General features: G+C 40.8%; 1 protein-coding gene and 1 pseudogene across 1 annotated transcript in view; one reads left to right on the top strand and one right to left on the bottom strand.

Moving 5' to 3' along the window:
• Positions 1 to 18,705, bottom strand: part of USP6NL (USP6 N-terminal like) — a 166,960-nt gene extending 148,255 nt beyond the window's left edge. The window contains exons 1-2 of the mRNA XM_045087431.1: positions 18,661 to 18,705; positions 360 to 446 (exon numbers count right to left, since the gene is read on the bottom strand). Of these exons, the coding sequence (XP_044943366.1) occupies positions 360 to 363 (4 nt within the window). The 5' untranslated portion in view covers positions 364 to 446; positions 18,661 to 18,705. The remainder of the gene's footprint in view (positions 1 to 359; positions 447 to 18,660) is intronic.
• On the top strand, positions 18,539 to 21,024 carry LOC123394003 (annotated as a pseudogene).
• The last annotated feature ends 3,187 nt before the right edge of the window (positions 21,025 to 24,211 follow it).

Here is a 24,211-nt window from a genome sequence, read left to right as displayed (position 1 = left end):
TCCTCTGGCAACCACTAACTTGTCTTCTATATTTATGAGTCTGTTTCCCTCTTCATATTTCTAACAAGTCCCTTTCCAATGACTAGTCAACAGAATATTTTGGGGAACAGAACTAAATCAGCCAAGAAATTAACGACACAGATTTCCTCAGCACATCTAACTTCTCCAAATAAATGAAACATCAGAAAGGATCTCCTTGTTCTAATAGAGACAGGTGCACAACTGGGCTGAACCAGATTATATAATCTCTGTTGAAGTGACATAATTCCAGTCTGTCCCATAACAAATTTTTTCTTCTCTTTGAGTACTCCACAAATGCTCCTGAGGCCCCTGAAATTAAAACAAAGATGGACACTTACTCATGACTGGAAATGTCCCTGTAGGCTGTCCCGATCGGAGAGTAAACCAGAATCTGCTGCCCAAAGCTTCTCAGAAGAATACATGTCCTGGTCAGAAAACAAAGAGAAAGAAATCATCTTTTCTAAAGGTCAGCATTTAAAATAAAATCTTCTAAAAGGTAATGAAAATAATCATTTTGACAATTTTCTATTTCTAAAAGAACACTCTGGTGTCATCTAAATATTAAAAAAAGACCTATCAATCTTTAACATTCATCTTTCCTTTGTAAGACGTTATCTCAAAAGCAAATACTGTGTATAAAATAATTATCACACAGAAACTTATTAACAGGTGTCCTTGGTCTTCACTTACTAAAATCTTATTCCTTCCCCCTTTCCCACATAAGTGAGTCCTAGAAAGGAAGCACTCCATATTGGGTAGATATAGCATATCACAGCTGCTAGATTTTTTTGGATTACACATAAATAATTCATATAAACTATCAAAATAAAACGACCAAAGTTATTCCTATAACTCCTTCTCTAATAGTTCCCTTCCTCCTCCTTCTCTAATAGTTCCCTTCCTTCTCTAATAGTGGGCATTTTCCTCATTATAAAATATCGTTTCATTGTTTTTAAAAAACTGTAAACAGCAGCAAAATAGAAAAAATCTCTCACCACACAACGCCATTACATCTATGCAACTATGTGGGGCACGTTTCCTTTCAAGGGATTTTCTTTAAGTATTCTTAAAATACACTTCAAAAATGCTACATAAAACATTTCATATTTGGTTCTTTTCACTTCAAGGCAAGATAAAGCATCAACCTGTATTAGTATAAATACAAACTATATCTTCCTTACTTCATTAACATATTTTTAAAAATGAGGCATAAAGACTAATGCTGTATTTCAATGTATCCATGGATGATAAGTGCCTCCCAGATCTAATAATAAGATTCCATAGATAAATTAAAATTCAGTATAAAATTTGCACTGTGCTTCCTCATGTACAGCTTTCTTCACTAACTGATAAACTACTTTTTGCAACTTCAAGAAGTGACAATTATCTTTTAAGACGATTAAGAAAATAGCCTAGTACTAAGGACCTCTGATTCTGAAATCGATTAAAGTTCAGGTAACATTTTTTTGAAGAAATAATGCTTATCCCATCTATATACTTCTTTACTCGTGCCATGTAACATACATGAGAAATACAAATTTACAAAATGAAAATCTGTATGCGCAGCATGACTCGCAGACTGTAATTAGCAGCGGCATATAATCACGGAGCTGCTGCATAATCACCTGACCCCCACCCCACACGCTTTCTTCTTTATCTATGCAGTAAACACTATGATTTTCACTTCCAGATAACCCACTTATCCCAAAGGAAATGAGAAGTTGTATGGAAAATCTAAAACAACATATAATCTACATGTTAGTTTTAGAATACGGGATGTAAGCTTCTCACTATAAATACACACTCTTGATGGCGCTTCACAGGGTCCATCAGACCTGTTTTCCCTCCCAGGGCACTATGAGGTCAGACATGCTGACCCCCAGAGCATACTGAATGATGACGACATGGGAAGGCAATCCCACGTCACAGATACACAAAGGAGATTAACATTGGTAGATGATCCAGAAGTTCCCTTCCTCTCTAAGAGTCTCTTTAGCTGGGGACTTTTTATCCTGTTTATGTTGAAGTTTTCGATCTTAAATTTAAAATTCCTAAAGGGCAACATCAAAGCACAATGCACTAAGAAGTGCGCTCCTCCTAACCATAATCATAAAATGCTGAACAAATACGTATTCAAGACTTGAAGTTCCTAAGACATCAAGAATTTTCTTAGCACCGAAATTAGTAACTTCAAAAATGCCAGGATAATAAAACTCATAAACAGTGCATTGATCATCTTGCCATTTAAAGTGATGAATATACTTTACAAATCTGCAACAATGTTTGTATTGGAATGACCGCACAATGTCATGGAGTAGTTCTTATTTAGTAATATACTTTGAAATTACTTATAACTGAATACACTGGTTCAAGATTCTTTACCCTAATCACAGCTTTGAAATGCAGGTCTTCGTATCTACTCTCAAAGCAGGTAGTCTGGGAACTCTTTAAGCAACAAGGCAGTTCAGAAGAACATGGCATACAATGTGCTCATTCTCTTTCTCCTTCTCTAAATGCTATTCCCTCCCACTGGACATACAAAAAAGAAAAAAAAATCTAACTTTGTTTTTCACACCATCCAAGAGGGGAAAAAAAAAGTAATTTGTCTTAATTCCACAGCTTCGCATAAAAGGTATGTTGGCGTATTTCCATAAAATCTGGCCTTTAAACTCATTTTCTAGGAACTTGTGCCAAGCTGTTCATTCTCAGCATGAGAATTTATAATCATGCTAACCTAATCCTAGTTCTTTCAAGTGACTCCTCTAACTTTTCTGACAAAACTTGATAGACATGAATGACGAGCTGGCCTAAGGATACCCAACCCATCCTGACTGGGCACTCAGGGTCTACTTAAAAGTAAAGCAAACTCCACCAAATCCCTTTCTTTATTGGAGGCACTACATGACCTAAAAATAATTTCTGATACTTTTAGACAGTTAAAACCTCCCAAAGGATCTGAAAGGACTTCTGCTTTTTATAACACCAGATAATCTATTCTAGAACTAGCTCAGCAGTCCCTATGTTAATTATGTTAAAACTTAAATTGAACAGAATTATGAACCACAACATATGGTATCACATTCTATTGTTTCTAATAATATTCTTTCAGGAGACCAAACTCACAGTAACTTATTTGATTGTTGATGAACTTCTCCTACTGAAAGACATTCACAAGAATGTCAATGTCCACTGCAAGCTGATGGACTCTCCCTCCTTCCACTCTCATCACAAATTATAATTTTAGAAAATCCAATTTAATCTTGAGAACAATTATGCTAAGTGAAAGCCATTCATATGTAAGATGAATATCCTATTATTCCACTTACATGAGGCACCTCAAAAAGTCAAATTCAGGGACAGAAAGTACAATGGTGGCTGCCACAAGCTGGCGGGGGGTGGGGAAAATGGGAGTTGGTGTTTGATGGGGACAGGATTTCAGTTTGGGAAGATGAGAAAAGTTCTGGAAATGGATAGTGATGGTTGTACATCAATGTAAATGTGCTTAATACCACTGAACTGGGTACTTAAAAAAGATTAAAATGTTAAATCCTATGTATATTTTACCACAATAAAAAAAATACAAATAAAAAAAATCAAACGTTCCAATTTTTATCATTCAAGATAAGTACCTCTCCAACTAAAAATACAGTTGTCAGGTATTTGTGTCTGAGATTCTCATGTCCAAATGGACTGGGAACCAACCCTCTTGCGACATGACATCAAACATATTTTATAAAACACAAGGTTTATTCTTTTAAGAGCATAGCAAAGCTCATAAGCAACTAAGAGAAATCCTTAGAGACCAAAAACATGAACAGGAGCACAAAAGAGAATGGTCAGTAGGCAATGTTGCCAGCAAAGGCCTTAAAGGCATTTGACAATCTCCCATAACCAAGCTGCACTGTCCAATACTGTAGCCACTAGCCACACATAACTTTTGAAATTTAAATTCATTAACACCATGTGAAATTTAAAATTCCATTCCTTTATCATACTACAGGATTTCTAATGTGGCTACTGGTTGCTGTATTAGCAGAGATGTGTAACATTTCCATCATCACAGAAAATTCTACTGGACAATGCTGAAGGGCTTTCAGTGTTGACAGTCATGCATGGGACAAAGTCGAAGCTTCACACTGTACAACATGGGAAGTCGGACTACAGTTAAGCATATAAAGCCTGCCCCTGAAGAACTGCATCTTCAATAAAAAGAATAAACTACGGGAAAAAAAAAAATCTGTCCCAAAGGAAGGATGAAGGAGAATTTTCTCCTGAGTCCAGGTTTCTTTGTATTTGGGGAAGGGGAAGGGAAAATCCACTGTAGATCTGTAACCAAAATCAAACTTCACACAAGTTTCAAGTTCAAGTCCATACACTTGCATGTTAGAAAAGTCTCAAGCCTAGAAATCAAGTCACCCTGGTTTAACAGTGTCCTCAACCACAAACTCTTTCTGGGAGAAAGCACTCTTAAGCCAGGTCTCACAAGCATTTCCACAGATACAGTTACAGTAAAAATTAGCTCAAACTTTTAAAAACAGGCATAAGCGAGATTCAAGAGAATTAAGTAATCACAAAGAGTTAAAGAGGAAAGGACTCTAATGTTTCAAAATACAACAGGAAATGGAAAATACAAGCAAAAAAGAAGGCAACAGATTAGGAAAAGAATCAGGTGAAAAACAGGATAACTAAAATTAACCTCAATAGACAAGTTCAGCAAAGTAAGTTCTGCTAAACAGAGAATTAATGGACTAGATGATAGATCTGAATAACTTTTTTTTTTTTAAGTTTATTTATTTTTGTTGAAATCTCTATACCCAACACAGGGCTCAAATTCACAATCCACAGATCAAGAGTCACATGGTCTCCCAACTAAGCCTGCCAGATGCCCCTGAACCGGAAGACAGATCTAAAATTACCCAAAATCCAACAAAGAAAGATAAAAAACATAAAGGAAGATTAAGGGACATGAAAAATAAATTAAAACATCTAATATGTATATCTAAGTGGAGTTTTAGAAAGAGAACATTAAGAATGAGGGAGTGCGGGCGCCTGGGTGGCTCAGTGGGTTAAGCCGCTGCCTTCGGCTCAGGTCATGATCTCAGGGTCCTGGGATGGAGACCCGCATCAGGCTCTCTGCTCAGCAGGGAGCCTGCTTCCTTCTCTCTCTGCCTGCCTCTCAGTGTACTTGTAATTTCTCTCTGTCAAATAAATAAATAAAATCTTAAAAAAAAAAAAAAAGAATGAGGGAGTGATAATCTGCAAAAAGACAACAGCTAAGACTTTTCCTGAATTGATGAAAGATACTAATGTACAGACTCACATTCAGCAAATTCCAGAAAGTATAAATAAAATGGAAACTGACCCTGAGAGATATCATTGTGAAACTGTGAAACATCAAATACAAAGAGTTCTTAAAAACAACCAGAAACAAAAAACAGATTGCTTACAAAGCAACAGACCTACACCTGATTTATTAACTGCAACAGGAGCCAGAAAACACTAGAATAATATCTTCAAAGTTCTAAGAGGAAGAAACGTGAACTATAATTATATACTCAGCTAAACTATCTTTCCAAGAAAAATGACAAAATAATGAAAATTTCAGATACATACAGAATATACAGTAAACAGATCCTCGTTAAGGATGCTTCCAAAACTATAGTCACAAAGTAGGAAAATGATGCCAAAGAGGAATGAAATACAGAAAAGGATGGTGAGAAAAAAACAGTAAACATGACTAAATGCAAACAAGTATTTGAGGTAAGATTTCTAAATTAGGAGTTACCAAAAACAAAAACAAAGGAGTTAAAGTACTGACCAACAGCATGTAACCTAGAAGGGAGGTAATAAGAATGGAAATATCCCAAGTTTGTATGCTGTTATTCAGGAGGAAGATATGGCGGACACTGTCTTTTGTTCCTCTTGCTGTGGCTTCCCCAGGAGGGGCATATACTCCCCACCTCATGGATTTGGGGACTTGACTGACACTGCACGGGTCCTAAGTGGAGATTCTAAGAGCACTGTGCTTGTCTGAGTTCTCTTGCTCCCCGACCACACACCCCAGATAGCTACTGGACCTAGAATGAGTAGACACCTAGCACATAACCGAACCCACCCCACAGCTTATAGACAAAGCCACACCTAGCAGAGACTGCCAAACCCATGAGCTAAAAAAAAAATGTGTGTCATTTTACACTACTGGAATTTTGCAGTGGTTTGTTACAGAGCATTATTACTGCAAAAGATGACTAATACAGAGAAGGAGGACATTAACTTTAAATGTAAATTCAATTTGTGAGTTTTAGTTTTACTAGAAAACTTTACTCACTAAATTTATGAACATATACACACACACATAGTGATACCATTTACATGAATTTCCAAAATACATAAAATTAACAATAAGTTGTTTAGGGACATACAGACTTATACTTTAACAGAAAAGCAAGAGAATGTTAGACCTGAATGTTGAGGCTGCTGGTTTCCTCAGGACAAACAGTGGGATAGAGAAGCAGAGATGCGATCCTAGAGGGTACTGATCATGTTCTCCTATCACTTAAGTTGAAGGACCAGATAGTACAGACACCATTATGTAACACACCTTACACACTGTTTTTTGTATAAACAATATTTTATGATATTTCCATATAAAAAAGCAAAAAATTTCCAATAAATTTGCTACGTGAAATGATTATAAATAAAAGTAACACAACATGGAGCGCCTGGGTGGCTCCATCCATTGAGTCATGACCAGGGTCCTGGGATCACACCCTGCATCAGGCTCCTGCTCAGTGGGGAGCCCTTCTCTCTCTGCCTCTGCTCCTCCCCTGCTCATTCTCTCTCTCTCTCTCTCAAAGAAAGGAAGAATAAAGGTCACATAACCTATATAAAGGAGTTAAATGCATTTATGATCTTTAAACTATAATTAAGAGGTAGAAAGAGTTGTAGTGACTCATTCATTCTCTAAAAGCTAAGACAATACCAAGTGGTAGGCAGCTCTACTACTAATTGCAAGAGAGCTTTCCTGTGCAAAGACTGATGATTATACATTATCCACACTTAAAAGCAGAAAAGAATTGTTACCATTTGTGCTGGCTGAACTCAGCTGTCTGATCGCTAAAGCTTCTGATCTCACCTTCAGAGTTGTACAATCCAAGTTCATTTTCTAGTAGAAATTCCTAGATCCTGTTTTGCAACATTGCTATGTGTTGAACTGCCATCCCAAGAAAGAGCTTAAGAAAATTTCCTTCATTGAGCCATTATTTGTAACAGAAAAAAAAAAAATTACAAACAACTTAAATGTCCAATAATAAGGGATGCACTAAATGAACCACTGTTAATTTATATATAAATATAATATATAATAATAATATATATAATAATATTATAAAATAATAGACTCACATGTATCCATTTTTATTTATTTTTTTTTCAGATATCCATTTTTGAATGGCACAAGAAAATTTAATGACAGGGAATGAATGAGTGCTCAGTGCTGTACTTTATGCAACTTTCTCACAGCAAGAATTATCAGAAATGATGCCTCAACCAATTTAAATTTATTTCCCAGAGGCCTATAAACCTTAAATGATTTATGTTAGGTTTTTAAATTTAAAACACATAAATAATACAGAAGTTTACTATTCCTTCAATAAATATTTACTGAGCAGCTATTATGAGTCAGGCAGCGTTCTAGGCTCTGGAGACATAGCCAAGAGCAGAACAAAGATCCTAACTATCCCTGTGGCACTTACAACACAGTAAGTCTACTACCTTTCTTTCTTAATTCAGATTCACAGTTCATGAGTTCAAATGTATGTCGAGGCAAAATTCCCAGGTAATGCCTTCTCACTCAGATAAAGAAAGAACTTCAGTTAGTATTAAACTCATCATTTACTGACGTAGAAAGTCTCCCCACTGTACTTGGCCAATTCTTGGTCATTCTATAAAAAGTGTTCTTTCTACAATTTATATCCCTTGAAACACAAAGCTAAATTTGAAAAGCTTTAAATAGTTTCCCAGCTCAAGAGAAGTAAAGGGAATCTTCCATTATCACTAGAGTGAAAGGAGATTTGTTTATCCTATTCACTAAATCAACAACATATTTCCTGCTAATAAGATTAAGAATGAGATAGGCAAAATGTGAAATCATTTGATTTCCTTGGTTTGTTTACACGTGTATGTTAATGAAGCATCAGATAAGAACGAGGTCTAATTTCCCCTTCTGCAGGTAGAATTCCAGTTAGGTTTCCAGAAGGACTTATCAAATTCTAGTAGCTATACACTGGTAAACAGGTCATTTCTAGGTGTTTAGAAAAACAAAAGTCCTTTCCCAAACTTCCTTACTTACAGTTACAGAGGGAGAACCTTTCAAAAGAAGCTTATAACTTGTTCACATGTTGTATTTGCTTAATGCAGTTGATACATACTATCAGAACTGCATATAATGCCTGAGCTCTGCAGATAAAAGCTAAAATGAAGGATACAATATATCTGATTTTCAGAGGCCTGGCACCATTTTAAAAATTCAGCTAAAAATTCCAAACTATCTCCAGTTAGATTCTAAATACAAGAATCCAACCATCCATTCAATAAATACTTATTCAGTTAGACAATATGCAAAAACTTCTGAAGGGGCTTGAGATAAAAAAATCAAGACAAACCCGGTCCCAGCCCTCTTGCCACTAACAAAACATAACCAGGACAAAAGTACTGTGGGGGAAACTGGAGTGAAGAGCTTCAGGTCATGCAAAGACCCTGTGCTGAATGAAAATGGTAAATTTTATGAGCCTTAAAATGTAAACACTGAAAGCTGAAGACAGGAAAATTCATGTAGTCGATAAAATCGGAATTCAACAGATTGTGAGCCTTGCAAGAAAAATCACTCCACATATAAGAAGTCCTAGATGCAAGAGGCACAGCTCTGCTGTGACCCAGCTCTAGGACTTTAGATCAAGTCACTTCAGTGCTCTGAGAGTGTCTTCATCTGTGAAATGAGAGTTAAAATTTCTAACCCACCTACCACTCAAGACTGTCAAGGGATTATGCGTGAAAGAATGATTTGGTAAACTAAATATTTTTTATAAACTACTACTGACTCAGCTTTATTCAGGTCTTATTATTAAGTAAATAAGTTGAAACGATCTTTCTTAAGATTTCATTTATGTAGGGGGGCCTGGGTGGCATCAGTTAAGCATCTGCCTTGGCTCAGGTCATGATCCCAGAGTTCAGGGATGGAGCTCCACATGGTGTCCGCCCATCGGCAGGGAGTCTGTTCCTCTGTCTGCTCCTCCCCCTGCTCATGCTCGCTCTCTCTCTTTCTCTCAAATAAGTAAATAAAAAGATTTTATTTACTTATTTGAGAGAGCACACACAAGTGTGGGGAAGGGTGGCAGGGGGCGGGGGCAGGGGAATAAGAGGGAGGAATGAAACTCAAGCAGACTCCATGCTGAGCAGGCAACAGGACACAGGGCTCCATCTCACAACTCCGTATCATGACCCAAGCCAAAATTAAGAGATGCTTAACTACCTAAGCCACCCAGGCACCCCAAGTTGAAATGATTTTTAAGTTCTCATTCTTTTTTTTTTTTTAATTTAAAGATTTTATTTATTTATTTAACAGACAGAGAGATCACAAGTAGGCAAAGAGGCAGGCAGAGAGCGAGGGGCAAGCAGGCTCCCTGCTGAGCAGAGAGCCCGTTGAGGGGCTCCATCCCAAGACCCTGAGACCATGACCTGAGCTGAAGGCAGAGACTTAACCCACTGAGCCACCCAGGCGCCCCAAGTTCTCTTTCTAGCACCGTAAGATTTATGACCTAAAAACCAATCTTGATTCAATGAATAACTAGGAGAATTCTAACTTCCTAAACATTATTATTAGTAGGATCAATCAATAAATTATTGCAGAAAACCAGGTATGAGCTAAAACAAATTGGTCTAAAATGTTCGTTGAAAGAAAGAGCGAGCAAGCAAATCAGATTCAAAGATTCAAATGACACTTGGAAAAAAGTTAAAATGACTATTAGTAGTGAAGTAGTCAAAAGTAACCTGAGTCTGAGGGAAGAACTTGGACGGCATTCTTCTGGAAATCCTTTGTGATGGCAGATTATAAATTTTGTAGGAAAAATTTTGTGCGATTGAAAAATATTTCCCAAGCAAGTCTGGTGAATGAGTTTAGAATTCGAACTCATGATATAGCATTGGATCAAAAACAAAATGTGATATAAATTGAGGGACGGGTCTCAATAGTCCCAGAAAGCAAATTGTAAAAAGAAATTTCAGAAATTTCGGGGCACCTGGGTGGCTCAGTGGGTTAAAGCCTCTGCCTTCGGCTCAGGTCATGATCCCAGGGTCCTGGGATTGAGCCCCGCGTTGGGCTCTCTGCTCAGTGGGGAGCCTGCTTCCTCCTCTCTCTCTCTGCCTGCCTGTCTGCCTACTTGTAATCTCTGCCTGTCAAATAAATAAAATCTTAAAAAAAAAAAAAAGAAAGAAATTTCTCTTCAGCAATTAATGCAGATGGCCCGCTAATGCTAGCTATAAACAGCACTAATTTGAATACATATTCTAAAATGCTTCTTTAAAAATTACTGCTACTGTTACTTCACAATCAGACTATTCTACCTAGTCCCCATTTTCTAATAATTAAGCATTTGGCTGGGAAAGCAAAAGATAAGGGACCTACATTTCCAACAAAGCTAGACCACATATTACACACCAATCCTCTTGATTTAAAGACAAATTTAAAAGCTAGACAAAGGGACACCTGCGTGGCTCAGTCGGTTAAGTGTCTGCCTTCAGCTCAGGTCATGATTCCAGGGTCCTGGGATGGAGTCCCGTATTGGGCGCCCTGCTCAGCAGAAAGCCTGCTTCTCCCTCTGCCTGCTGCTCCCCCTGCTTATGCTCCCTCTCTCTGACAAATCAATAAATAAAATCTTAAAAAAAAAAAGGCTAGACAAATATATATATATATATATATATATTAATTCTTAAAAATATGAGGATATTAAATGGCGTAACTACTTTGAAAAACTGATAATAACTACAGAAGCTAAACTATATCTACTCATTACTCAACAGTGCCATACCCAAGGATATTTCCAAAAGAAGGAAGTGCATAAATCCAACAAAATACACATAGAAGAGTACTCACAACTGCCTTATTGTAATGGCCCAAAACTGGAAATAATGGAAATGCCTATTGAGAGCAGAACGGATAAACTGTGACAGATTTGCATATGAGGCTACTCCCATGGCACACTATATTTTCCAATAATGGTGACTACAGTGTTTCTGGTCTCACATGCTCTTCCAGAATCTCAACTCTCACCATCAAGAGGTATAGTTGGCTTCACCTCTCTTTTAAACCTAAGCAGGCTCCTAACTGCCTCAAAGAATAGACCGCAATGTTAGGAGAACTGCATTAAGCTTCAAAGCCAAGTTATAAGAGGCAATCCAGCGTCTGTCTGGCTCATCGGCCCTCCACGCCTCTCCCCACCGCACGCGGGTGCAGGATGGGCCCTTGGAACACTGCCACCACCGAGCTGTGAGCACACTCAGGCCACAACAGACATGTGAGCAAACCTTTAAATACTATTAGGCCCAGCCTTCGAGCAGCCCAACTTGAAACCAAAAGAAGCTAAAACAAGCACTGCCCAAATTACAGCGTTGGGCAGAACATAAATGTTGTCTCTGCTTACACCACTGAGTTTTGAGGCAATTTTTTAGGTGCCACAGTAACTAGAACAAGTACAGGGCAACAAAAGAGAAACACTTCTGTTATGCGCAAAAACATAGCTAAATTTCATTGATACTACACAATGCTGAATGATAAAAGCTAGATCAGACACAAGAGAATAGATCATACCATGTGATACTATTTTGACTAGAAAACCAAAAAATGCAAAACTAGTCTATGGTGATAGAAAACGGAGTAATTGTTACCTGAGGCAGGGAAGGAAGGTACTATGGATGGGGAAGGTGTGTGACATGGCCTTCTGGGGTGGCAAAAATGTTCTATATACTGAGCAACTGGGTACGATTATACATTTCATTACATTTATAAAAATCCTTTAGGGTATACATTTAAGATTAGTGCACATTATAATATGTATATGACACCTTAATTTAAAAAGTGGGGTGGGGGGCACCTGGGCGGCTCAGTCAGTTAAATGACTGCCTTCAGCTCAGGTCATGATCTCGGGGTCCTGGGACTGGGCCCCATGTTGGGCTCTCTGCTCAGCGGGAAGCCTGCTTCTCCCTCTCCCCCTGCCTGCTGCTCTGCCTCCCTTTGTGCGCTTTCTATCTGTCAAAAAAATAAATAAATAAAACCTTAAAAAAAAAAAAAGTGGGGTAGGATGGTAATCCAAGAACTGACGTGGTAACAAGGAATTACCAGGCACAGTCCAAGAGAATAGAGAGGAGCACGGCACCCTGGGGTTTCTTCGCTCCTGGAAATGTTTGCCTAACCAAAAAACTGGAAGGAAGACAAAATGTCAGAGTACAAGATCCACCAAGGGAGCCATCCCCCGCTTTGGAATAAGACCCCAAAAAGCTGATCCCAGAAGAGATAACACAGAAGTAAACTAAACCAGTCCTTCCATAGGCACAAAAAGACCTCAGTTTGAATAAAGGTAATCCCAAGGGCCAGGCAAAAGCAACAGAAAAATCTTTACCTAAATCTGTAATTACTTCTGGAAATATCTCTTCAAATAGAATGAACAGTATGGAATCAAAGATAAGCAGGCACGTAGGGAGATAAGACCCTCAAGAAATAAAAGATCACAGACAAAACTTATGGGATAGCTTACTCTGCTCAAAGAGATATGTGCAAAGCTTGAAAATTTTGAAAAGGGAATTAGAAATTATGAAGGCGGCATGGCATATTTTAAAAGGAACCAAACTGGAATTCTACAAAATTCTGCAAAATACAATCAACCAAAATTAAGAACCCGGAGAGTAACATTTAGAGCAGCTTAGACTGAGGTAAAGACTAACTTAGTAAATGGAAGAGAGACCACAAGAAAATACCCATTACAGAAAAGAAACAGAAAAGTGGAAAATACAAAAGGCAAGTGAAATACACAGAGGAGTCGGTGAGCTCTGACACCATGGAGCGGAAGTCCCAGCAAGAGTAAAGCAAGAAAATGCGGACGAAGCAGTATCTGAAGAGATAGCCAAGAACCATCCAAAACTGATGAAAGACATCCAGACGCATCACTAAAAGGTATACATCCCAAGCAAGACAAGATTACTTGAAATCCAAAGACAAAACGAAAATCTCAAAAACAGCCTGAGAAAGAAACATGTTACCAATAAAGAAGTGATAAACTATAACTGACCTATCAATAGAAACAAGGCCAAATATTAGAGAATAATCTCTTCTCCAAAGGACTAATATGTAACTATATGTATGTATATATCTCTAGTCTAGAATTCTTTTTTTTTTTTTAAGAATTTTATTTATTTATTTGACAGAGATCACAAGTAGGCAGAGAGGCAGGTGGCAGGGGGGGTGGGGGGGCAGCAGGCTCCCTGCTGAGCAGAGAGATCCTGGGCTCGATCCCAGGACTCTGAGATCATGACCTGAGCCGAAGGCAGAGGCTTAACCTGCTGAACCACCCAGGCGCCCCTCTAGTCTAGAATTCTATACCTAGCAAAATGTATCTCTCAAGAATGCAGGTGAAATAAAAACATTCTCAAATAAAAAATTTGAAAATTTGTCAATACAATACCTACTTTAAAGAAAACACTAAAGGGTATTCTTCAGGAAGAAGGAAAATTATTTCAATTGGAAGGTCAGTAACACGAGAAGGAATGAAGGAAAAGAAAATGAAGTAAGTCTGACTGAATAATGACAGTGTAAAAAATACAGCTTGGGGGTTTAAAATATATATGCATTTTAAAACACGGTAACAATGAAATGGGTTAAATGGGTTTAAGAAAGAAAATTAACTTAAATGTTTTAAAATGGTTCGTTCTCTGGAAAAGAGAGAGGAAATCTCAATTAATACTACACTCTGATAAGATGAGAAAACATATTAGAATTTCTTAGGCAAACACTTAAGAAACAGCAAAGGAATACAAAATCCCAAGCTAATAAAAAAAAGGTAAATGAAATAATCATTTTTAAAAAGACAATCTAGAGGCGACTGAGTGGCTCAGTCAAGTAAGTGTCTGCCTCGATTTCGGCTCAGGTCACGATCTGAGTCATGAGACTGAGCCCCACATCTGGTTCCACAGTGACTGTGGAGCCTGTCCCTCTCCCTCAACCGCCCCCCCCCACTTATACCCATGCACTCTCCTCTCAAACCAAAAACAAAGCTAAAATGAGAAAAAAGAAACACAAAAAACAGGAAAGACAAATAGATTTTTTAAAATTTTTAAACATTCATGTCAGCAGTTACTGTATGCCAATTCATTTTTATAAGTCATAAGCAAAAGACACAGAACTACCTGGCCAATGTATATATACCTAACTCTTATAAATTTTAACCACATCTATTCAATTTCTTCCCACTGTGACTGACTTCTCCAAATTTTACTTCACCCTCTCTTTTCTGATCTTACTACAGATATGCTAACAAGCATTAAAATGTCCAAACTGAATAAAAAGGAAGGGGAACAAAAACCCTGGGGAGCCAACTAGCTTATAAATATTGCATTAATTCCATAATAAAATATTAATTTACCACTACTGATCTATATAAAATTACTAAAATTAATATATTAAGAAGCTTAAAAACAATCTTCTTTCACTTATTTCATGAAAAATAAGTATATTTTTCATGAAATATGTGAAAATATTTTCACAATATTTTTAAATTCACAAATAATATTTTTTAATTCACCTGTTAATTTAGTGAGAGGAAAATTCCAGGATACAATTACAACTTTTTCTACATACCCCCAAATGTCAGCAAGACACAGGTGCAACAGGTACCTCTACCAGAGGATAACTAAACACCTATTTAGTGCCAAAAACATGAAAGCAAACAAGATATGAAACTCTAGTCACTCCTGACCTTCCTATAGGCAAATGAAACTACCTGCTGCTTAATAAATATATTTCATTTCAGGATGGATTACTACTATCATTTTGGGAGAAGTAGATATTTTAAGTAAGGTAGCCTAAGCTCTTCCAAAGAAACATGCTAGCAAATTTAAATCAAAATGCTATATTCCGGGGCACCTGGGTGGCTCAGTGGGTTAAGCCTCTGCCTTCGGCTCAGGTCATGATCTCAGGGTCCTGGGATTGAGTCCCGCATCGGGCTCTCTGCTCAGCAGGGAGCCTGCTTCCCTATCTCTCTCTCTCTCTCTGGCTGCCTCTCCATCTACTTGTGATTTCTCCCTGTCAAGTTAATAAATAAAATCTTTAAAAAAAAAAAAGCTATATTCCTATCTTATAGTATCTCTGTAAAGAAATCAAAGAGTCTTATTCAACATTTAATTTCCGTCTTTCAGATACAGAAACTCACAAGTGAATGGTGCCAGTTTAATAAACTAGACACCCAAGTGTACAGAGAGTCATTTGCAGGTCTAGAGTCAACTGGGCTGACTCCCTTTCAACATAATGGCTGCGGAACAAGACTGAGCCCTTCGTTCAGATGGCTGGAGTATGGTGCCAAGAGCCTTCCCTACACGAGGAACAGTAGTTGCTGCCAAGCCGTGTGGGGAGCTAACTTACACACGCGCATCCTTATCCAACCTCCACTGACAGTCTCTCCAGGCACTGTGTTCGCGCTCTTCTCTTATCCTGGGTGTCCTACCCACTCACTCCTCTTTTCACCTATGAACTCCTCCGTATCCTTCAGCTCTTACAAGTCACGCCCTCAGGAAGGCTTGCCCCAGCACCCCCAAGTCAGGCTAGGTTCCCGGGTCACAGGTTTTACAGCTCCCCGTGCTTTACTTCAAAGGACTTAGCCCCCTGTAGTTGAAAACCCCCTAACAGGGGTTCGTGAGGTACACAGCAGGCACTGGAGAAATCCTTGCTGAATGAACAAATCCGAATTGATGATTCCCCCCGATTTTACAAAGAAACAAGCCCTTAAAAATTATTTACCTGAAAAATTAAGTAATTTACATGGAAATGGCATAGAAGTCGAGAATCCAAGTGTTTGCAACTCTAATTCCCATGCTGTGGCACCCATGTACTATAAGGAAATGTGGTAGAAGACAGATTTCTTTCAAATTCATATTCCTTTTAACTGACTTCTACTGTAAAAAGTGAGATAATTTTTAATGGGGGAAAAAGATTCTAAATACAAGTGAATTCTATCTAAATGGAATATGCCTTTCAAAAATCACTCTGAAGGGACAAATGATAACATTCTGGTAATAAGGGGTTAGAATATTGTTGATAACAATACCACTGCACTAAAACAAACCAAGAACGGTTCAAGTTAACTTGCACACATAACCTGCCTCTTGCTCTCTAACTGCAGTAGCAATTCTCAAACTTTTAAGGTTGTGGCAAAGACCTCTGCCAGCTTCAGACCGTCTTAACGTGCCTAGCCCATTTTAACCAAAGTCATTTTGTTTTCAGTTTGCCACTAACTAATTTACTGGCCTCTTTTTCAACCACCTTCAGAGGCTACAACACAGAACAGGAATGTGAGATAGATGGGCACACGGTGACCAAGACTGACAGTACAAACCCTGCTTGGCACGGGAGGCCCAGACTGAAATCTGCCCTGCCAGGAAGTTGTCCTGGTTCCCCAAAAACGCTAGGGATAACCCGTCAATTAACAGATGGCTGACACTTGCACTTACTGGCTTGTTTGAAGCAGTGGCAGTTATCCTCACTAGGAGACATTCCACATCAAAACACTGTTAAAACTGATAATGGACTATCCTTTTCAAAAAACAAGTACACCAGGGAGTCTGACCGGCTCGCTCAAAACAGTAAGTAGGCACAAACACCAAGACTCAGGGCCCAAATTCTTAATGTTTGGCAAAAGATGCTCCTTCAAATGCCTTTGGGACGACTCACTAATTTTTTGTATAATCAGCAAAGGAATGTCTGTTAACTCAAGATACCTGCTTTCTTTTAAAAATTTATACTTCTTTTTTTTAAGATTCTATTTATTTATTTGACAGACATCACAAGCAGGCAGAGAGGCAGGCAGAGAGGGAGGAGGAAGCAGGCTCCCTGCTGAGCAGAGAGCCCAATTCGGGGCTTGATCCCAGGACTCTGGGATCATGACCTGAGCCAAAGGCAAAGGCTTTAACACCCTGAGCCACCCAGGTGCCCCCAAATTTATACTTTTATTAGCATATTTTCTTTTATATGTTGACATATTTCACTTGCCTAGACAGACTATAATATAGGGTCAATATTCATTTTAAGTAAAAACATGAACTAAATAAACCATGCTCACAAACTTTATTATCAAAAACAGCAAACTCAGAAATATTTTTAATTTTAGGGTCTGACAGAGTGAGAAAAGCAAATAAACCACTGTTCATTTGATGCTGGCTCGCTTAATTCTTATTAAAACGACTTCACAAAAGGAAAAAAGTACCCTGACTTCCCTCTGATAGAACTTCCCAGAGATTCAACGTGTGAGGGGACTGGCCACGATGGATCTCTGAAGTTACTGTGCAACTTTTCTGAGCGAGAAAATATTATGTATCCCAGCGACTTAATTCCATTAATAAACGGATTAATACAGGATTAAACTCGGTTTCTTCCAGCAAGCAAAATATTTAGGATCGTGTCCCCACTCCCCCCGCCCCCCATTTGGGTCACATTATTCCCTATGACTGGGTCTTGCCCCCAATTCAAACATCCCTCCCAGTCCCAGAAGGGGCTCATCTCACTCCTGTTCAAGTCTACTCACTAAAAAGCAACTGTGGATTTAAAATGGGGGAGACGGAAAGAGCTCATATCCAATTTATAGAAATATCTTTGCACTTATAGAAACGTGGCTCCACGGACTCCTCGAATTTCCTGGCATTAAAATACCCGCGAGCTCGATATGCCGCACCATCACGCGGCTGCTCGCTCTCAACTACTTTGCAAACTTCGCGAAGGCGCACAGATTTGCAGGCTCTCCCGATCCCTCATTCACCCCATCCTCCAGCGTAGTCGAAACAAAGTTCCGCGGCTCGAAGGCAGTAATTTAAAAGAACGAAGTTTGCCTCAGTCCTGCCCACTCGGACTCCGCAGGACGCAAGTGAAACTTGCAAGGGAGACACGTCTCCCGGGGACCCGAGCCTGCTCCGCGGGGGAGGGGGAGGCGGCGGGGCTCCCCTCCCCCAGGACCTGGCCGACCCCGGCCCCTCCCCCCGCCCCCTTCCCCGGCGACCAGGTCCCCCCTGCGCACCGTCCCCCACAGACCCTCCCCACACGCCCCCCGCGCCCCCCGCCCGGCGCCCGCCCGCCTGCCAGTCAAGCCCGCAGAGCCCCACGATCGAGCTTCCAGGGGGCACCGGCACGGCCCCGCGCACGTTTCCGGAGCCTGACCCTCGAGGGCTGAGGCAGGGAGCCGAGGCTCCGTCCACCTCCCCGGGGCCGGGAATGGCGGCGTCCGGCCCCCCGGGGCCAACCCTAGTCCCTGCCCGGAGGAAACCCCGGAGACCGCCGCCGCCGCCGCCGCCGCCGCCGGCCCCCTGCGGTGGGAGATGAGGAAATGAAGTTACCTCCGGCCGGTCCCGTCGGCGGAGGCTGTGGGAGGGGACAGAGCGGGGAGTCGGGGCAGCCGAGCAGGTCCCGGCGCGGCGGCGGCTACCGCAGTGCCCTCCGCCCCATTGTTTCCCTTCCAAGAGGATCCCGGCGAAGCCGAGCCCGGGAACCAGGAAGTTCCCCGGCGCGACACCTCCTGCCGCCGCTATGGAAACGGCCCCCGCCTCCCAGGGCGGCTCGCCCGGGACCCCGCCTCCGCGCCGCCGGCCCCGCCCGCCTCACGGGCCGCCGCCAACCGTCGCCGCTGCGGCCGCGGCCGCCGCCATCTTGGCGCGGCCGGGCGGCCTCTTCCCGGCGGCACGTGCGCGCCGCTCCCGCGTTCCCGCCGTCCGCGGGGGCGCGCTTCCAGGGCTGCGGGCTGCGGGCGCAGCTCCCCGGGATCCTGGGGCGTCTGGCCCTCGGCGGCGGAGGGGAGAGGGACCCGCTCTGCGCTGCAGACCCTGAACCTGGAGCGGGGCTTCGAGGCAGCGCGCGGAAACGACCCACTTAGGCTGTCCAATCGGAAAGGTCAAGGGATGGGTGAGAGCAGGGATGAGGCCGGCGGAGCAGTGGCCAGATTGCCGCGTGTTTCATTTCTGGGTCATCGTACTAGCTGTCAGAGCTCGCACACTCTAATTTTCTCTGTGCCTCGGTTTCTTCATCTGTAAAGTGACATAATAATAGTGATTTCCTCATCAGGTTATCTCCTGGAACAGGGAAGTGCCAGGTCGGTAGTAGGTGCAAAATGATCATTCCTTCCATAAAATGGTATTGCTTCTCACGGAAATCACATTCCTGTCATTTTTCAGGAACTTCAAGTGTTCAAATTATGCGACTGTAAATAGGCTACTGTTTCAGATCCCACTGCTGCCGAAAATTTCCCGAATGTTCATCTTTTGTCCCGTCTTTCTCTAGGTCAGCTTTCCTTTTTTATGTCATGGAAATTGTCAAGAGTTTTAATCTCCGGAGTCTTCCATTAAGAGGTGCCATAAAAAGATGAATGATGTAAACTTTCCAACACCGTAATTAGCTGACAGTTAAGTGATTTATTCAATAGGAGCTAGAAAAGTTAGGGTGTGCAAATAACAAAGGCTTCCTGTCCTTGATTCCAGGAACTAGAATTACCAAAGCTGGCAACTCTGCACTGTTGTCATTATCTTTTTCCAGCTGGTGAAAACGGACACCAAAAAACTGGGTGCTGTGTGCAATATGGAAACAGAGGATGGAGAGTAGTAGGGTCACAGCCTCTGTTGGAGGACACAAACTTCACCACCTGTGCATAAGACTGGGTCTTAGATGGTCTCCAAGGCTCCTTGTAGCTCAGAAGCGTTGCTCTTACTTGCACATATACTCCTTAAATTAATACTTCCCCCTTTGACTATTCATTTAAACCAGATTTGTGAAGACTGATGTTTAGTAAGTCTGATCCAAAACTGGATATAGGAATTGGGGTAAAAAAAGATCAAGAGCTGGCAGGACATGGGAAACTTCTTCTCCAAAAACACTTGGGAAACACTTCTCCAGAAGCTCTGGAGTGCTCTGATTAGCGATTACCCTGATTGAGATAACTTGAATTTCTAAAAGGCAGGAGCCCCCCCACTCATACAGCTTTGTAGCCCTGCTGGACCAACGGTTTGCTTTGCACACTATAGGCCTTCAGTGTTTATTGAATTAAATGGCCCTGTCTTTGGCTGAGTGTAATCATTTAAGGAGACCTTGGGAACCACAGAGACACACAAGAAATATTACTCAAGGACATCACTGCAAACATCATTAAACAGGAACTCCAAGTCACTAGTTAATGGGATTCTGGTATGAACAACTCTGGCCAGAGGCTTATTTGGCAAAATAAAGTGGAAATTTCAGATGTTTTTTCCAAAACTTACATGGGTAATTTTTTAAAACTTTATTTTGGACCTAATTATGAACACCACTGATTCAATTTTATGCTTCAGTAATCGCCCTCTGACGCTATAGTACAGTTCAAATTCAGAAATCCCCACCTTTTCCCCCAAATCAAAAAAGTGTCATTTCAATATAAAACTAGTATTTGTTCGTAGGTATAACTTCAGGGGCTTGTCAAAATTTTTGTGTATTTAAGCATCTTGAAGGTACTGTTAAATGGCAAACACAGAATTTTGTCTTTTTATATCTAGTGTTCACTATTCTGTGACATACAGTAAACATAGAATTGATGTCAATGATTATCAAGGAAATAAAGATAAAATCATTTTTCCTCCAAATCAGCGATGGGCAAACTTTTTCTTAAAGGGGAAACACAGTAAACATGAGGGCAACTGTAGACAATATCTAACAGGATGAGTGGACTTTATTCTACTAAAAACTTACTCCTGAAAATAAACGGGTATTTATTTTGCTGACCCCTAAGTCATTATATTTATATTAGATTCATTCCATTTTTATAGTCACTCCAATGTGAAATGCCAGATATTTAAAATACAAAGGGTGGGTGCCTGGGTGGCTCAGTGGGTTAAGCCGCTGCCTTCAGCTCAGGTCATGATCTCGGGGTCCTGGGATCGAGTCCCACATCGGGCTCTCTGCTCAGCAGGGAGCCTGCTTCCCTCTCTCTCTCTCTGCCTGCCTCTCCATCTACTTGTGATTTCTCTCTGTCAAATAAATAAACAAAATCTTAAAAAATAAATAAATAAATAAATAAATAAAATACAAAGGGTAAAAGCTTGATATCAAGAAAGCACCAAAAAGTCAAAAGACCTACAGAGTAAGTTTGTATTACCAGTTAAAATATTTTGTAAATACCAAAGGCTGAGAACTACATCTCATGTACTCCAGTGGAATAAGATAGATGGATATTTGCATTTCATTTTTGCAAAAGTTATGTGAGGATAATGGAAATAATCAAAATGTTGACAAAGGTAAGAGTGCATGTTAAACCCTACCCCATAGGATGCTATAATTCACTGAAGCCAGAAGTACAATTTGAAGTGAGAACATAAGAACATAAAGAAAAAAATGCTCCAAATCATCCATCCTTCCCTGTCATCTTCAGAATGTAGATGACAGTATAGGTCCCTTGAGTCTCCTGTAAACTGAGAATTTGAAACGTGAACCCGTGGCTATGTGGAAAATTCTGCTGTGCACGTTTTCATCCTCACTAGAAGCAGTATGTTCTGAAATTTCATAAGGAACCGATGCCGTTCCCATTAGTTAGGAAAGTCACCTACAATGACGCTGCATATAATTGTTCTTCGCTGTTGGGAAAAAGACAGACTGGTCAATATCTGTGCACCCGGTGTTAAGTGAAAAAGCAACAGAGAGCCAACAGCCACATCCACCCTGCTCAGAGGAAAAAGTTCTCCTTTGGTTCAAAAGAGAAGTTATTGATGCAGAGTGAGGAAAAAGTCTGTGGAAGAAAGTGAGCTCTGTAAAATTGTATGCAAGATGCCGTGTTCGTAGCTCATTACTTACAACTAGCTGGAGTTGTCTTATGTATTGGTGTACTTGGGTTTGGTTTTTTTGTTTGTTTTTTAAGATTTTATTTATATGTGAGAGAAAGAGAGAGCCAGCACGAGCAGGAGGGGCAGAGGGGGAAAGAATCTCAAGCAGACCCCACGCTGAGCTCAGAGCCCAGTGCTGGATCCCCTGACCTGAGCCTAAAGCAAGAGTCAGACGCTTAACCGTCTGTACCACCCAGGCACCCCTGGGGTGGGGGGTGGGGTTCTATCTTAAGAATGTGCATGACATGAGATTGGGCAACTTATCTGTCTTCTTCCCTATTTTATCCTTTGGTCCAGATCAGTGTCTGGTACAGAAACAACTCTCTAAAAATAACTGTAGAAGGAATGAAGAGGAGGAGGAGGGAGTGACAAAGGTATACAAACATCCATGTTCTCTGGGTGAACAGTTCCCAACTCCCATCATAAGCTCGAAAGGGTCTGTGACTCAAACAAAACAAAACAAAACAAAAACATAAACAAAAACCAAAACAAGCCAACAACAACCCAAATAAGAATGCCCGGTTTCCAGCTACAAAGGCTGCCTTCATGATCTCCTGGGCCCTTTTGCTCACCCGCCGGCCCGCTCTCATCACGAAATGGTTATCACCGTTTGCCAGAAATCCACAATGATGCCCTATCTTTTGGAAAGGGTCTCATTATGTTTTTGTAGCTCTAGAGAATTGCTCTCACTGCTCGACTTAAAAGTTGTGGTGCTTGAAGTCTCCGTGTGACCACCTCCTCGACGCCATGCCCTTTATTTTTTTCAAATCTCCTCAAACAGAGTTGTATTTTGGGGCGCCTGGGTGGCTCAGTGGGTGAAAGCCTGTGCCTTCAGCTCAGGTCATGGTCTTAGGGTCCTGGGATCGAGTCCCGCATTGGGCTCTCCGCTCAGCAAGGAGACTGCTTCCTCCTCTCTTTCTGCCTACCTGTGATCTCTGTCAAATAAATAAATAAAATCTTTAAAAAAAAAAAAAAAAACAAGAGTTGTATTTAAAAAGTACTATACGATATTGAAATAAACATGCAGTACTATTTCGAGACATTTTTGTCCCCATTTTACAGTGATAAAACTTTTGCCTCTGTGTGTATGATTTTTTAATTAATGTTTAAACCCTTGTGTACCTGCATCCATGTGAGCTGTGTGGCAGCTAATTTTCAAAGACTCCCCCACCCCGGGACCCATGCTTCTAATGTTCACATCTTCGTATACCGTTCTCCTCTGAAATCTGGGCTGGCTCTGTGACTCTCTTCTGACCAAAAGAATAAGGCAGAAGTGAGGCTGAATATTTTCTAAGGCCAGAATGATAAGAAGTCTTAGAGCTTTTGCCTGGGTCTCTGAGAGACCCATAGTAGTGGCCTGCCTCTCCGAACTCAGCTTCCACATCGTGGTCCCATACAGGTGACAACCTTTGCTGTGTCCCCACCTGACAGCCAGCACCAAATTGCGAGGCATGTGCGTGAGCCATCCTGGGCAATCAGCACAGCTGAGCCTTCAAATGCCGTGAGCACCTGGGACCCCATGAGAAACCCCAAATCAGGACATCTCAAGTGAGCCTCGCCAACCCATGAACAATGGAAGCAACAATTGTTGTCTTAAGCCACTGAGTATAGGGCGGTTTGCTATCCACATACTGATAACGGGAATAAGCTAATTAAATATAAAGTGCTAAAGCTACCCTTAGCTATATTTAAGCTAAAACCTTAATAAATAACATCACCCAAACTAACAGAAATGTGGTGTAAGAAGGTCAAGTTATGGACGAACAAGGTGAACCATAAAAGATCCTAAGGCGTTCCAGGGCGTCTTTCTGATGGTTTCGTGGGCTCTTGTCCTGTGAGAAGGGGTGCCACTCTGGACAAGCGAAACGCCACAATGACCTTAACCTTCTGGTGTCTACAAAGTAAATGTACTCGCAATTCACTGTGACTTAGACAGACATGAACCAAGTTCCTGCCCACATGCTTTGGCTAAAAAAAGAAAGGAGTGGTCACAAGTAGCCAGTACTACAGGTTCAATGAAAATGAAACAATAGATGGAGGAAATTTTTTTTTT

The sequence above is a fragment of the Mustela putorius genome, unplaced genomic scaffold, assembly GCF_011764305.1.
Source record: "Mustela putorius furo isolate JIRA1106 unplaced genomic scaffold, ASM1176430v1.1 tig00001130_pilon_pilon_pilon, whole genome shotgun sequence".
In the NCBI taxonomy this organism is placed as follows: Eukaryota; Metazoa; Chordata; class Mammalia; order Carnivora; family Mustelidae; genus Mustela; species Mustela putorius.
Note: the sequence above shows the minus strand (reverse complement) of the source record. Positions and strands in the feature narration are given on the sequence as shown.